The sequence below is a fragment of the Trichechus manatus genome, unplaced genomic scaffold, assembly GCF_000243295.1.
Source record: "Trichechus manatus latirostris isolate Lorelei unplaced genomic scaffold, TriManLat1.0 scaffold00037, whole genome shotgun sequence".
Taxonomy (NCBI): Eukaryota; Metazoa; Chordata; class Mammalia; order Sirenia; family Trichechidae; genus Trichechus; species Trichechus manatus.
The window spans coordinates 16,184,238-16,201,266 of NW_004443973.1; the positions used below are offsets into that span (position 1 = coordinate 16,184,238).

The 17,029-nt window shown below is 37.8% G+C and overlaps 1 protein-coding gene across 1 annotated transcript in view; it reads left to right on the plus strand.

Annotated features, from left to right (window-relative positions):
* Positions 1 to 17,029, plus strand: part of STK39 (serine/threonine kinase 39) — a 304,453-nt gene that overhangs the window by 119,321 nt on the left and 168,103 nt on the right. Inside the window, exons 6-10 of the mRNA XM_023730495.1 lie at positions 2,926 to 3,035; positions 3,298 to 3,399; positions 5,550 to 5,683; positions 14,063 to 14,111; positions 14,213 to 14,278. Coding sequence (XP_023586263.1) covers positions 2,926 to 3,035; positions 3,298 to 3,399; positions 5,550 to 5,683; positions 14,063 to 14,111; positions 14,213 to 14,278 — 461 coding nt within the window. The remainder of the gene's footprint in view (positions 1 to 2,925; positions 3,036 to 3,297; positions 3,400 to 5,549; positions 5,684 to 14,062; positions 14,112 to 14,212; positions 14,279 to 17,029) is intronic.

A 17,029-nucleotide genomic window follows, 5' to 3' on the forward strand; every position in this document is an offset into this window, starting at 1 on the left:
ATAGATGAGCCAAGAGAGGAAAGGGGAGTCTGATTTGTGTGTTGTGCTGAGGCATTTGACTTTATTCTGAGGGGGCAGGGGGCCGTTAAACACTTTTAAGGGGAGGGTGTCTGTACATAGAAAGGTCTGGTTCCTGGAGCATGGATCTTGGGAAAGCAGGGAGGTGGTGAGTTAGGAGGCTGCCACAGGAATCTTGGCAAGAAGTAATGGGGGCTTAAACTGAGGCAGCAGCAGTGGGAAGAAGTGGATGGATTCAGAAGATGTTAGAGCCTTCTAGTTACTCAGATGACAGTATTTTTTCTGGTTTTAGATGCAGTTATTCTGGGATAGAGGAAGGTGGACTGGCTAACTTTATGTGTAGCTTTGATTCGTATTGCCAGAGAAATGTCTATGGTTTCTGATCCAAGTGTTTCTGGCTCCATTCCCTTTGGCTATATAGATGTACCCCTTCGGAAACAAGGACGCTTTATACTGTTACCGGACTGCCACCTTGTTCTTACTGCTGTATGAAATCTGTCTCAACAGAATATACCAATTTTCCTAGTAACACAAGCACACTTTGTACTTTGGTCAAAATGTTCTGTTTCTCAGTGCATGTAAATCTTTCTGTATACTGATTAGCCATACATAGGAGCAAATTGTATATTTAATCTGTAGTCTTAAGGGTGAGTAGATGTTAGGATTGATGTTTTCTCCTTTTGGAATTTTTGTTCTGAGCTTTGAAGACATTTAACCATCTGTTTATGACTTTAAAGTGAGTGTTCTAAGTGGAGGCAATGAATAAATATGTGAATTATGAAAGATATTTTGAGGGGTGCTGTCAATATGAATTGCTACTATCTATCTTTCTCGGCTGTATAGCTTTAAAAAATGTCTGACATCAGCAGACAGTATTTATAAGAAATTGAAAAAAATATCTAAATGTATCTAAAAAATATGGATTTTTGTCTGGATTATATCTTTTAGGAGGAGACTTTAGGGTATGGCGTTGCTTCAACTGCATTTCAAGGAATCCATTCTTCTTTAAAGCACCTTTTGCCCATATCTTCAATTATTTACAGATGATGCATATTTATTTAATATTATATTACAACATTGTTTTGATAACAAATTAGGTGTTGGATTTGCTGTTGAATTTCTTTTCAGAAATAGAAATTAGTATTTTTTAAGTCTTATGTTGTGTTTCCCTCCAGCCAGTTATAGTAGATGATTACGAATAATTTAAGTCACATAACTCTTCTGTGAGAGAACGAGTTGTATCTTCCCCTACCCACAGGGGGTAATTCATTAGTTCCAGATATTTCTTTTCACAAGGGTTTTAGTTTTCTGACCATAATATAAGATTTCAAAGAGTTTTAGAGTTGGCTACATATATGCAAATTATACAGCAATTTTCAAAATGTGCTTTTGCTCAGTATTAATAGTGAGCAAAACCAGTTGGAAGTAACAGTTGGAACAAAGACTTCATTTGTCAATTTTTATTCCTTTTGCGTATAGTTGAAATTCTGTTGGGAACTGAGTAAATTTAAATGTAAATAAAATGAAATACCAACATATTTCAACTCAGAGAACTGGTTACCATGTTAGTAAGTCTCAGAATTGCATAACTTAATATAGGCCTAAAGCAAATGCTAATACATTTTGACCTTGGTTTGTGCTTGACATTATTCTTTGATAATTGTTGTCGTGCTGATGGTCCACAAAGGAATCCAGCAAAGCAAAGTAGAATTATATGAGAGCAGTTTGGAGGGCCTTACACTGTGTGGTGTGCTGTGGTGTTTTGAGATGTTGACTGCACTTTTCTATTACTGTCTACCAGCTTCCCATCCAGCCATCCTTGAGTTGGCTCCTGTAGGTAGATTTATACTAATTCTGAGTAGCCAGTGCTTTAATTTATTAATTTCATCCTTTATGTAAAAATCTAAGCAGAAGTGCATGTATTAATAATCATAGGCTGTTCCTTCTCTGTTGTCACATACAAAGATACATATTTGCATATATGCATTGTGTGCCTGTACAGTATGCCTAATTAATTCATCTCTCTAAAAGAAGTTCTAGCATTGTCATAGATGTGAAGAAGAGTATTATTTAATTCTATAAACCATTTCATCTGTATTTATGAAAATTATCCAGAAAGCAAACATTGGAAAAAACAGTCTTTGCTGACTAAGCTTTTCCTTTGTGTTTATTGCTTCACATGGACAGGCCTGGACATGTTTGTTTTATGTACCTGGGTTTATGAGTTTGCCGTTAGGAATTTGGCCAACATGTTAGAGAGTGATATTTAGGCAAGAATGTGTGAATATGAAAGATGGATGTTATTCATTCTTTATTAAAAATAAAAAACAACAACAAACAAAAGCTACTCTCTAAACATTGACAACTTAGAATTAAAGAGACTAGAAAATAATCATGATTTAAAAAAAAAAAAAAAAAGAAACTACACCACAGAGTGGTGCTAATTTTACTGCCTCCTATGGTATTCTTGTAAATGGTTTTCTGAAATAAATCTTAGCTAAAAGCTAAGCCACTTTCAGTTTCCGGCTTTGCAAACATGTTTATGTTCCTCTGTCAGAACGCATTTGTATTTTCATTCACATTGTAATCCTTTATGATCAGTTATGACTCTGGATTTTTTTTTTTTTAGTAGAAAATCCCCATAATTTGGTATGCTGAGCTTTTGCTCTCGTGGGCTGGCTGACCCTCTACTGGTATTGATGGTATCTAAAATGTAGGGATGGCAGATGGCAGGACCGCCCTGTTGTATACCTGAGAGACCTTCATGAACATGTTTGGAAAAATGCATTACCACTGAATGGCTTACCAGGAAGGGAGATGTTGAAGAAGTTAGTATTTGTAAGCAACAGTGTCTTACGTGAATTAAGGGTGAATTGTGTGTGTGTGTTTTTTTTTCTCCCTTTTCAGATTTTGGGGTAAGTGCATTCTTAGCAACAGGGGGTGATGTTACCCGGAACAAAGTAAGAAAAACTTTTGTTGGCACCCCATGTTGGATGGCCCCTGAAGTCATGGAACAGGTAAAAAATTATGAAGTTTTGATTTGACACAATACAGTAGTACATATTATTAATACACTAACATTTCATTTAAATCTATCATTTCAGTAAAATGCATCATGTATCTAAGATTTAATTCCTGCTTGCTGGGACTTAACAAACTAGTATGAAAGTTGTAAATATTTAGCAGTGGACTTCCCTCATAATACGGACTTTGTGATTTGTAACATGCCTGCTGTATAAGTGTGTTTTTTTTTTTTCTTTTTTCTGGTTCCTGTCTTAGGTGAGAGGCTATGACTTCAAGGCTGACATGTGGAGTTTCGGAATAACTGCTATCGAATTAGCAACAGGAGCAGCACCTTATCACAAATATCCTCCTATGAAAGTAATTACTTTTGGAAATAATATGTCTGATTTGAAATATGACTTAAAGGAATCTATCCCCTGATTCTCTTAAATACAGTCGTTTTTCTTTTAGACCTGAGGAGAATTAGTGAAGGGATACAGCCAAGTTAAATGTTGTCTGATGTTTCTCTGTGGACAGAATAGATCAAACGTGGTACATTTGCCAGCTTTGAAGCTTGCTTTACATTCTTAGCACAGAGCTGAGGAAAGAATGTGATCAGATTGGCTGATGGAGGTTGATCGCTGTGACAAATGCTAGTCATTACTCTTTTTGATAGCAGAACACCCCTACTTTCTCAAAGAAAATCTAAAAATAGCCTATAGTGGTATCATCTTTGCAGATGAATTTCCCAAAATTTCAGGGCTTTTTTTTAATGGTCTATACTATTTTAGCCCTGCTGTCATACTGTCATGTTGGTGACTCATTCATATAAGTGAACTACAGTGTTTTTAGGAAATAAAATACGTTTTGGATTCTATTTTCAGGTTTTTGTCATTCTTTTAACCAGTTTACATCATTATTTCTCCTGGTTCTGAGGTGGTGGTACCAGGGCTGATTTACTCACCTAGATTTTGTTTTGAGGATGATATACTTGAGTGGAAATTATAAAGATATTTTATGGATAATATGGTTGCTTTATTTTTTTCCTGGGCAAATATTATAAAAATGTAGGATGATTAAAAAAAACAAAACTGAGAATAAAAAAGTTAAATAGTTTTACCAGTTGAAAAAAGCAATGTTCTTATTATAGAAAATTTGGAAGTTTAAATAAGCTAAAGAAGAAAATAATTATCACTAATTCCATCAACCATCAAGAATCCTTGTCAAGATTTTAGTGGAGTTCATTTCATTGTTTCTCTCTCTCTCTGTGTGTATATGTGTGTGTGTGTATTTAACATAGTTAAGATTTTAGTCTGTCTGCCTGTCTGTATATCTATCAATCATGTATTTATTCATCTCTCCCTGATTTTGTTAGTTGACAAGTTAAAGTTGAGGTATAAACAACTGAAATGACCCTTCAGAAAAAAACACTGAAGCGACTCTTAAAGATTTTTTCTTCTGTCTGGTTTTTCTGGACTGTTCTTCTTATTCATTTTCTTCTTTCTTTCCACACTTCTCAATGTTTCCCACCTGAATCCAAAGTCTCACTTGCTAATCCCAGCCTGAAGCGCCACAGGACTTCACTTCTGAGTTCACCGTTGTCCCACTCTCTTCTGTTTGCTATCCTCCACAAACAATAAACTGTCAGTTTAATCCTTCATCTATTCATACATCTACAAGTGTTTGAAAAGAGTCTTGGCATGTATAACATTTGCATAAATTATGGCTAATTTACGCATTAATGAGATTTACTCGTTTCACAGGTCAATAGTTTGTTACAAATTCTACCATTTCTTAAGCAAATTATTTTGATGCTAATGTGAAAACTGGAATTTTTTCCTGTTTGATTTAAAGTTGTATTTTGATTTTGTTTCGCTATTCTTCAGAAGAAGCATGGCCTTTTGATCTGATTATGGTCTTTAGCAACTCAGTTGTATTATGGCTATCGTTCAGTATCTTGCTATCTCAATTTAGTCAAGTTTTTTGGCAATTTTCTGTATGTATTTTTAGGTACCAAAAAAAGGGAAATCATGTTGCCTCCTGGGATGTTGTAGATTTATTTTTAGAGTTGGTAATGTGTTACAGAAGCCTTGAGTGCAGCGGTTCCTTATTATGAATGACCAGCAGACATGAATGTTCACTGCTGCTCTGGCCTTCTTTCCCAACCAGAGTCCCAGGCTTCACTACACCGGGCCCGGAGCTACGTGCTCCTTGAGGCAGTGTGAGAGCCAGTTCCCAGGAAGCTCTGTCCCTGTCCCTTTGGGAGATTCATTCTTAACACATAGAACAGATTTTGTAATCCTGTCAGTGGAGTTAAAAAAAAAAAAAAAAAAGGTTAAAGGGTACGTGAACAGATTTGCAAAAGGAAATTAATACTGTCAGTACACAGTTTCTGGAAAATTAAAATCATGGGAAGGAAAGTTGGTACTTAACCAAGGATGCTCTTTCATATTTTTGTGAAAAATTAAAAACTTGATTATAGCAGTCGCTATACTCAAACTCTGCCTTCATATTTGTTTCTGCCACAGGTGTTAATGTTGACTTTGCAAAATGATCCACCCACTTTAGAAACAGGAGTAGAGGATAAGGAAATGATGAAAAAGTACGGCAAGTCCTTTAGAAAATTACTTTCACTGTGTCTTCAGAAAGATCCTTCCAAAAGGTATGTCATACTCTGTGGATGAGTTAATGACCTGGTTTAGTCATGACAAAGCTTTGTTTGTGGATGGAGAAAGGCTATATGAGGACATCTAAAAGGTACTCCTAGTATCTTGGGAAACCCTGTTCAGGCCCCTGGATTTCCAACCTGTTAGTGGAAGACAGTGTGAGTCAAAGAGGGAGAAGAGTGAGTGGAGGACTAGGGGGAGCAGAGGAAAGTCTTTGGTGGTAATAGGATTCACTGCGCTTGTTAGGTGTGGGCTCTGTCATCAAAGGAAATGAAGTAAAACAGAATCAAAAGAAATTGGCAGTGCTGCATTCAGAAGCTGAGCTAATATTCTGTACTGTGTAGGTTTGGCTGACCTCTCAGGATTTGAGTATCCTGCTAGCTCCAGTCTAAACCAGGCAGAGTTGTTGAATTTTGCATGAGCCTCCTTTTAGTTGAAGAACAAATTGTTTGTGCTTTTTAAAAGACTATCAGTATATAAGATTAAGGAGATTTTTACCTTAGAAAGATTAATCATATAAACAGAAACAAAAGGCTTTAAATTAACTTTAGTGTTTTCTGTTTATTCTTGGGTTATTGCCCTGCACACTGGTGTGTCTGTTTTCAGAGTTTGCTTCACTCCTTAGTTTCTATGTCTTTGAAGTACGCTGGGTAGTGATAATAAGAGTCCAGTGTTCTTTATCACTTACAGGGGAATGTTAATGATGTGAACCATGCATTGCCTGGATATGTTCCCTCTGTTGGGCTTAGCTGTGTGTGGCCCTATTCTAACATACTGTGAATATAGACTTAGAGACTTGGAGAAGCCCCTGGGAAGTTACTGTCTACCCTAATCCATCCAGCGATCCAGTTTGATGTTTACATTTTAAAACTTAATACCTGACTTTTCTTCTGTAACTTTCTTTTTTCAGGGAAGGACCCTGCTTTTAAAAGCTTTTCCTTTAATTTTAAATTTTCTGTGATACTGGTTAAGCACAGTAACCTACTCTTTGAGGAGACTGCCCTGCTCTCTGCTAAACACACTTTCCATTATTTTACTCATTCTTTATAGCTGCTCTTTTCATTCTTTTAAATTTTACTGAAATTGCCTTTAACTTTTTTCCATTAGTCACTTTTCTCACAGAGCTAGGTCTAAAGAGTGTTTGCTATTAAGCCACAGTCTTAATAATAAATAATCTTGTAATTATTTGTTATACAAGGGATGATTACGTTGTTACACCTATAGATTATTTCTGCTGAAACATCTCAGTTGTTGTTTATAATTGATATGTAGGGCTTGTTTTCCCTCCAGAATCATATTGATCTTTCATGGTGGTTATTTTTTTACTCTCCTATTGGTGAAAATGCTTTTAGATTCTAATTTTATCTCAACCCCAGCTTACCTTTCCCTTATGCTTGGTGTCATCTCCAAATGTAAAGTCTTGACATCATCAAGGAAACAGAATTTCATCCTCTACAGCCTAATAAAGGAGCCCTGGTGGTGCAGTGGTTAGTGCTTGGCTACCAACCGAAAGGTCGGGAATTTGAACCCACCAGCCTCTTTTCGGAAGAAAGATGTGGCAGTCCACTTCCATAAAGATTACAGCCTTGGAAACCCTATGGGACAGTTCTACCCTGTCCTAAAGGGTTGCTATGAGTCAGAATAGACTCCACGGCATGGGTTTGGTTTGGTTACAGCCCAATGAGAGAAATACTTGTTTTCCTAGTCAGCACTGGGTTATTACTGATGTCTTTGTGATTCTTGAACTAGTTGAGATCCCACCTAGTGGTTTCGATGTGCAAAGTCACAGAATTCCAGCTTATTAAGAAAATTGTTCTATAGGGCAGAATTGTTAGTGTACTTAATGATATAACAATATATCTCTTCAGGAGATTTCTAATTTGGTGAAAAGAAATCCGATTGAAACACATTATATTTCATTATATTTAACAAACTATATTTATTTCTTAATGATTTTGAAAGTCTTTCCAGGTTTTATTTATTATATGAATCCAAATACAAGGTTTCCCCTGCCCCCCAAAAAAAAATCCTTTAGAAAAGAGGCATCCAGCATGTATTTGGATCCGTACAAAGTCTTTCCTTCCAAGTATTTTTTTACTACTGTTATTTTGATCTACAAAGTATTAGTAGTTTAAGGATTTCTTTTAGATATTTTGTCTAAAACCTAATCTGTTCTGAATATTGTGCAATAGCTCTCTATAACAAACAATTGTAGACTGTTAATGATTCACAAACTTCTTTTAATGAGAAGTACACAGATATTAAGTAGGTACGTGAAGGGTTTGAACACAAAAAAAGATTTATGAAATGTGAGAATGGAACAAGTAATATTGTTAAATTATTTATTTACATAGGATGTGGTTTTTAAATATACGTTTATTACTGAATTAATGGGTGGTACAAGTGGATAAATTCTTTACTACTAACCGTAAATGTTGGCAGTTCAAATCCACCCAGAGGCACCTTGGAAGAAAGGCCTGGTGTTCTGCTTCTGAAAGGTCACAGCCTTGAAAACCCTATGGAGTGCAGTTCTACTCTGTGTACATGGGGTCTCCGTGAGCTGGTATCAACTTGATGGCAGCTGGTTTAGTTTTTTTAAAAATAAGTAAACATTTGATTGCTGTACAATTCTTACAGAAACCATGTGTATTTTTAGTGCTTTCTGTCTTATTTTATTCAAGGATTCTTCTTCCTTTGTCTCTACGTCCACCTGTCTTTCAATACTTAGTTCAAATGCCACATCTGCTTAGAGTTAGATACATCTGGGTATGATTCCTAGCTCTACTTTATTGTTGTCTGAATGACTCAGTTTCTTCATCTGTAAAATGAGACTAATAACATCTACTTCATAGGCTTGCTGTTAGGATCGGATGAGCTAGGGTATGTAAAGCAGAAGGCACAGAGCCTGGTAGTTCCTAAGTGCTCAGGAAATTAGAGTTGCCATTCATTTTTTGCTTTTTTTTTTTTCCTTAATGAAAGTGGAGTTATTGCAACTTTCAGTTTTCCTACAGTATTTTGAATATTTGTCTGTTGTAGTGCCTGTTACGCTGTTATATTTAGATTTATACACCCGACTTCCTCATGAATTTGTAAGCTTTTAGAAGGAGAGCCTGTGCTGCTCGTCTTTGTATCCACAGTGTCTGGTCTGTATTATGTACTCAGTACTGTTTCTTGAAAAACCAAAGAGAAGATGTGGAGCTTGACAATTTGGAGGTGATTTGCACCCACTGAGAAGTTTCAGCAACAGAAACCAGATTAGAGTGGGTTGAGGTATGAATGGAAGATTTTTGATGGTTTATATTTACTTGTGTTGCCTGCACGTAGATCATTTACTTGTAATCTGAAAGCAATTGGCTGGTACCAAAGCCCTGGTATTGCTGAGAACCTTTCTAGCAGTGAATGATAAAATATCCCAGAGGAATAGGGACCAGGACAAATTCACTCCTACATAGGAACCCCTAGGCTAACTGAGAAGGGGCTGTGTGTGGCATGTGACAACTTTGAAAGCTCCTGGAGATTTCTTAATAAAAGAGAGCAGGGGTGTTGGCCTGTTGCCTCATCCAAGTGTGTGTTCTGCGTTGGCATAGACAAAGGATTGCTTATATTTGCGTAGCAGACCATCTTACTGTTTTTTTTAAAAAAATCATCCTTGGTCTTGTGGATTACATGCTATGTGTGGATGGCGACTATGAAAAGAACCAGCGTTTTCTTTGAGAAACAAGGGGGCGGAAGTTACATAGCTAAATCCATAAGAAATATTTGAGATTTGAATATTTCTTTCACGGGGGGGGATGGAGTGAGAAAGGCAGAGTTGCCTGAGGTCAATGAGCTGTTAAAATTTAGTAATGCGCATTGTTAGAACTATTTAAACTGTATCATATTCATCCTGAATCCTTTGAGAATTATTTTAAGTCTCCGTGGGCTTTGGTTCATCCATATGTATTAACTGAATCCTTTAAGAGATTTTCTTCTGAGAATGTTGGTACTTGCAGACCACTGCATTGTTTTTAAGGGCTTTAAACTGAATCATCATTCAAAGCCTGGACCTTTAGTTTAGTTGCTGGTAGCATTTTAGCATTTCTTGTAAAAAAAATATGTATTTATAATATATTGAATTGCTCTGTATTTGTTAGGGGCCATGTTACACATGACTATGCTTGCAGAATTCTTTCTCTGTAGTATTCAGCTAGAAGGCAGGCAGCACTGATGATGCCACAGTAACTGGTTGTATGCTGGTAGTTGCTGTAGTATAAAACTGAACTAAACACAACACACAAACAAAAACCAGAGTTCAGATTGGCAATGTGCATCTCAGCTTCTCTCATACCTTTTATCACTTTCTTCCCTCCCTCCTTTGCCTCATTCCTTCCAGTTCCATTTTCCGTACTTCCTTATGTGCCTGGTTTGGCTCATGTAGGAGACGACGCCAAAGCTGTGGACACTTTGGCTTATTCAACCACGAAAAGCAACCAGTGACCTGCTCTTTAGTTATTCTCTGTATAGGATAGACATGAACTATTATTTAAGTCTATCGAAAAAGAATGGGGCACCTTTAAACTAGTTCTCATTTCTCCTGCCGTGGTGTTTGTGCATTTGTTCAGGAAGGCTGAGAGTGGAGTGCAGAAGAAGGAGTTCTCTTTGCTGCATGCTGCTCCCCTTTACGTTTTTGGTTACCATAGAAATAACCTTGCTGGGGAAGGGAAAGTATTTTCCCAGCCCTGTAGTTCAGGGTACGTCTGGCGTTTTCCAAGTCTTCTCTCTGTATCAGTGGTGCACTGGGAAGAGAAGACACTTTACTTGTCGTGTGCAGAGGAGAAAGTGGGGGGGTGCAAGGAGGAGGGGAAACATTTGACTCCCCACTATAGCCCCTCAGCTGTGCACAGACTTATCCCCTTTCATTCTTTTTTTTTTTTTTTTGCTAGCATGAGTCCCATTGTCACTGCAGCATTCTCCTGTTCCACACTAGCTTGAGCAGAAACATAGAATTTGGGGCTGACTAAATCTAGCTGCAGGAATTGTGGTACTCTGTCCAGATGTCTAGCAGCATGAATATTACCTTATATTTGATTATAGTATGAAACTGAGTTATAGTGGGCTTTTTTTCTTTTCTTTCCCTTGCTTTGCTAGGCATTGGAAGTATAAAAAGGGATAGTATGTGGGCTCAGCCTTGGAAGGGCTTATAACCTAGTGTGGTGGGATGGGAATACATGGGAACAGATAATTGCAGAATGGGGGTGTGGGTAGAGTGGTGTGTGAGCACAGAGTAGGGAGAAGTGATTTGTGGGAGCTGGGGGAGGTGTCTCCGAGGAGGGATGACATCCTCCCAGTATAGGATGACATTTAAATTGGCTCTTGACTGATGAACAAGGGTGTTCCAGTTGGTTGGGGGAAAAAAAAATGAAGCAAGAAAAGAGGAGTGTGCTTTGTCGTGAAAGAGCAAGAGATGGTGAGAACATCAGTGTAGTTGAAGGGTAGGGTTCACACAGGGTGTGATGAGAAACGAGGCTGGGAGTCAGGATCTGGGGCTTGTAGGACTGCTAAAGGGCTTTGGCTTTTATCACTGTTAGCACAGATAGAAAAAGATCAGATTTTTTATTTGTTTTTAAAGAAGCAAACTGGGTAAGCTGTGTAGAAGATGGCTTGGAATGAGGGAGAGAGAAGTAGCAGAGAGACCAGCTGGGGGCTGTTGTGACTGTATTTACAAGGGGTGATGAGGGTTTCAGCCAAAACCGTGGCCTTGAGTTCCTTAATCATTCTGATTTTGTTAGATTTCTTTTCACTTAAAAAAAAATAAGTGTAAGTTACTGTGTATGCTTCTTGTTTGTTTTTAATTTTGTTTCATGTTGTGAGGCAAGCAAATATGACACCATATCTTGCTCAGTCTATTCTTTAACCATTCTACCGTGTGCTCTGTCAGTAGCTCTTCTTCTTCAACCCCAGCTCAATTCAAAGGTATTTGAATGCTCTGATGCCCCAGCCTGCCAGTGTTCCGACTCTCAACCTGCTAGGTTGGAAGCCGAGGAAGGCAGTATTTATGCATGTCACGTTCACTGTAGTGAGCCTAGCACCTAGAGTAACGCCCGACAGATAATAGATGCTCAGTAAATATTTATTGAGAAAAATGAAAGAATGGATTTGGAGCAGCTTGAGGCAAAAAAAAAAAAAAAATTACTGATGATCAGTAATAGTATACAGTAAAATAATAACCGCAATTAAATCATGTAAAATAGTAGCATCATTTTTGAGTTCGAGAGCCTGTTTAACAAGGTACAAATTTATGAATTCAAATGAGCTTACCAAAGCATATGGCCCACAAAAAAATGTAAAATGTAGCCCACCTGTTGTTTAGAACTTTATTTACTCAAAGCAATTAGCAGTTAGTGGCTGCTTGTAGCAGTGGATGTGGGGATTAGGGGTTCTTTGTGAAGTTATCTGTAATGAGTGTTCTACTTGAAATCTGAGGAAAAGAGCAATAACAATGTAAATAGAAAATTTCTTTGCATAGAAATAGAGTTTATGGCCTCTGTAGACTTACACAGTTGGTATACTGACACACTTAATGACATTTCTTAATTCTTTTATATTCTGGGTTTGGTCCCTGGGAACATCTTAGTAGAACCTCCTGGTTCCAAAGCAGTGCTTTCCAGTCTTTCAAGTTTGAGGACTCCTGTTACACTTGCACCTTCCCCAGCATAATGATGTTTGTACCTTTGATAATCAATGCCTGAGAGAAAACCTAATGATGTTCAGCAATGCTTTCCTGTCCCCTCCCTATATTTTTTATTATGAAAAATTTAAAAGTGATAGAAAAGGTGAAAGACTAGTAAAATGTTCACGTGTGTACCACCACTTAGATTCAACAATTATTAGCATTTTACCACATTTGCTGTATTTGTAGTTTTCTACATTTTATTTTACTCAACTGTTTGAAAGTAACAAACTTACTCTCCAAAAAAACAGACTTTTTTGCTTACAACTTTTACAAATGACATTTTCCCTACATAACCACACTACTTTTCTACACCGAAGAAAATTAGCAATAATTTTCTGAAATTATCTAGTGTGTTCACATGTTGTCCCCAGTTATCTCCAAATGTCTTTTGACGCTTTCCATACCTCCCTTCCCAACAAACCCAGGCTTCAGGCAAGGGCCGCATGTTGTATTTGGTTGTTGCTTCCTAAGTCTGTTTTACTCTGAAACAGTACCCCCACTCCTTCCGTTTCCCCCCATGACACTGACTCTTTGAAGTGATCAGGCCAGTTGTCTTGCTGACTGTCGGAAACTCTAAATTTATCTGCTTTTTTCCACGGCTGCTTTTTTAGAAGGAACTATTGATGAAGGAAGCTATTCTTCATGAAAGAATGACAGTTAATAAATGTAGAAGCAAGGCTAGAAGTAGAAAATCAGTATTCTGCCAACCCCTGTGAAATAATTATTTTAGGCAAAGATGCTAAAACCATTAGGTGAAAGGGTTGTTTTGGAACTTGATAGTTATACAATACTATAAAGTATTACCCAACAGAGTATTTCCTAATCACAGTGGGGAAAACGCACCTTTACCACGGAGGGATTTGGGGCCTGGAGACCAAGTGATTAAATTTAGCATCACAAATAGTGAAATAACCCAACATTACCTCCAGTACGCTGCAGTAAGAAGTGCACAGCATCACCTGTGAAGTATTCTTGCCAGAAATGCTTGATTAAGCCTAATTGAACCTTTAGAGCTATAACTTTCAATTTACAGAGGATATAGGAGATAGAGAAACAAGTTAGTTGATACTACAAGGAAATAATTGGACAGATCCAGTGATTCTTTTAAATTAATTTGCATTTTATTAATCACAATTTCATTTACCGTCACCTGAAAAACAGTAGTCCATATATGTTTGAGGCAGGGTTATTCATCAGGCAGACAGTGCTTGTACATATGGATTTGTGGACCCCTTACAGTAGCTGCTGCTCCTAGGGATTCATAGTGCACAGTAGACTGTAGTTTCTTTGATAGGATCATATTGTAGCTTGTACGGTTTCTTAATAAATACAGGAATTCAGCTCACAGACGTGTCAGTCTGCCTGCCACCTTTTAGAAGCACTGAATTCACTTAGTGAAGTGTAAGAATGAAGAATGGAAAATTGATCATGCCCCAAGCATTTAACTTAACAGGAGTTTATATGTTTTGCAGTAGAGGTGTTTGGAACGAACTGGAAGTTTGGCACTCTTTTATAGGGTGCCAGCTTATGATTAATTTAGTTTCTGGTTTTGCTATTCCTAAATTGGTCTTCCAGAAATACTCTAGGATTAAGTTGTTTCATCAAGGCAGTGTATTTATTGAGTGGTCATTGTTTCAACTCTAATTTATTATTGATCTTTCAGGCCCACAGCAGCAGAACTTTTAAAATGCAAATTCTTCCAGAAAGCCAAGGTAACATGCTTAAAAACCCAAGTAAATCTGCTATTTTGAAATCACTACAGATTTCCATGTATGATATTTTATTTTAAACTGTTGGGATATTTGTTTTGCAGAACAGAGAGTACCTGATTGAGAAGCTGCTTACAAGAACACCAGACATAGCCCAAAGAGCCAAAAAGGTAAGGGCTGCTAGCCCACAGGACCCTGTGGGAGCCGCTCCCCACCCCAGGAAATGAGACCCATAGAAAAATAGGGAAAAGATTTGCACATACTCAGTGTGTGTTATTTACAGAGGATATGATTAGTAGATTGCTCAGATACTTGCATTTTGCCTTTTGGTTGTCTTAGCTTGCTGTTATGTCTTTGGGAGTGGAAACAATGTGGAACTTAAGTGGTTTAATTTTTCCGTTTATCAGTTTTGCTTAAAGAAGGGTCGGAGAGGAGGGGAGGTTTAAATACTAGAGAGTTAAATTCTCCTTCAATATCTTTCATTTGGGTTTTACAGAAGAGGAATCATCAGTTTTTAAACACAGTTTGAAATGACAAAAACAAAAAACAAAACTTGTGTTTTCAATGATTATTCCAATTATCTGTGGGATATAGGTTCTTATAAAGGACCTGTGGTCTCTTTTGTGTTCTATCTTCTGTTAATTGACTCGTGTTAATGATTGCCTAAAAAAACCTTCCACTCTAGGTTTTAGATTTTTTTAAGTGGTGTGAATGTGTGAGTGTATTTATGTGTTTATCCAGGTTTTATTTTTATTTTTTTTAATTTGTAATTATGGATTTTATTATTGTATTCATTGTAACAGAATTAACCATGATTTACTTTGGTTTTAAAATTTGATAGTTATGAAAGGGAGAATTTTTTTTTTTTTTTTTCCCACAGTTAATAGTTGTAGGGGAAGCTGGTAGGAATCTGAGTTGTCTGTTCTGTAAATAAAATTGGCAAAGGAATGTGTACTGGTGTTTGCATCTCATCTTACCACGGTATAAGTAAATTTGAATGTTCACGCAGACATTGCCTTTTCTAAAATATTCTGTATGAAATGTGTTCAGTTGATGTTTTAGACACATTTTAAAATAGACTTCAAGAAATGAACCGTTCTGTGCAGGTATCTGAGAGCCTCCTCTGTACCAGCAGGTTTCTTTGGGGTGGGCTGGTTTGTGCTCATGGGCTGGTTTGTGCTTCTGGACTTGTGGGCCTGGGCCAGGAATGGGGATTGGTTTGTTGACGGCAGAGACCTGAGCCATGGTTGACCTGATAGAGGCAGCACAGAGAAGCTATACCTTAAGTTTGTGAGAACAGATTAGAAACTGGCAGTGCCAGACCGAAGTTTGAGGTTTCCTAACAAAAGCCTGGGGAGATTCCTTGGGCTGTTAGGGTCTAGCACAGGGCCTTGTGATCGGATATCTAAAACCTCAGCCAGGTTGGAGTGAGCTGTTAGAATGCCATTGGCTTGTGTAGTATGTGCCCCTCGAGGACATTTTTGTTTTGTTTTGTTCTTGGGTCTATACTTTTTCTGCTCCCAAGTTTCACATCCTGCTGCTCTTCCATGTGAGCTGGATTTTCCAGACCTGCTTTCTAGAGATTTTTGCTTCACACCTCCAGCTCTTTATTAAATGGCCTACCAGCATCTCAAGTGCAGTGTTTGCAAAATGGCTCACCTTCCCTCCCAAACCTAATCTTCGTCCACGCTTTATATTTCTTCCTATGAGTCACCCAGCCTCAGAGCACTGGGGTTACTGGCCTCCTCCCGCCTCTGTTCCCAGTCTAATCACTCTCCAAGTCCCTCCTATGTTTCCCTCTGCAACGTGGCTCATAACGGTTTCCTTTTCGGCTTTTAATTGGACAATCGCAGTAGATTTCTAATTGTTCTCCCTCCATTCCTCATTTCTCTTCTTTCTTAGACACTGCTACAAGATTAACTTTCTGATCACGTCACTTAATTGCTCAAAAGTCGTTTCTAAAATTAAACAGAAACAACTGCAAGGGCAAACCAATTAAAAGAAAATAAAAAGGCCAAACTGAACCACTGTTCCCACCTATACTTTCCTTTGGGACTTTTATCAGTTAGAAAAAAAAATGAAAAATCTGTTCAGACTGTGACTTTCTTTCCTTCCTTTAAAAAATATTTAAAATTATTTATTAAATGTTAGTGTGCTCTGTATTCCAAACTTCATTTTGCGTGTATCTTAAAGAATAAGTAGCTAGAGTTTTGAGAGAGATGATTATTCAGCCACGTGTTCTGCCATTTACTTGCATTTTGATTTTAGACTTAGACCTCAGGGCTTCTTTTGTCATCCATCCCTTTAGGTGGAAAATGACCACATATCTCAGAGTCACAAAGAGGGGTAAAGGGAGAATATAAATGAGTTCTTTAAACATCTTAGAGAAAACAGAGTGGCCCATTGTACTGTTACCCTGGCTGCTCTGGATTCATAAAGCTGGCAATGAAAATAATGCGCGAGGTCCCCATTGCTCTGTGGTAACATTGTCCTGGTCAGCAAACCTGCCCTAGAATTGTGGGCAAGGAGCATAGTGTGGCTGATAACCAAACTGTACTTGAAAATGCAAACTATGACAGGAAAACAGCCAGCTTTATGAAATATAAACCTTTGTTGTAGGATGTCTTCACTTGTCTCAGGTTCTTACAGTGACCGTAGTGTTTTGTTTAAAAGTTGGTATGGGGGAAGTCTTTAGTATTGTCCATTCTTGGGCTTCTCTTTATTGAGGTCTCCTCAGCTGCGTATTTTCCTGTTTGCTATGGTGCCTCCGGAAACCCTGGTGGCATAGTGGTTAAGTGCTACGGCTGCTGACCAAAAGGTTGGTGATTTGAATCCACCAGGTGCTCCTTGGAAACCCTATGGGGCAGTTCTACTCTGTACTGTAGGGTCGCTATGAGTCAGAATTGACTCGATGGCAACAA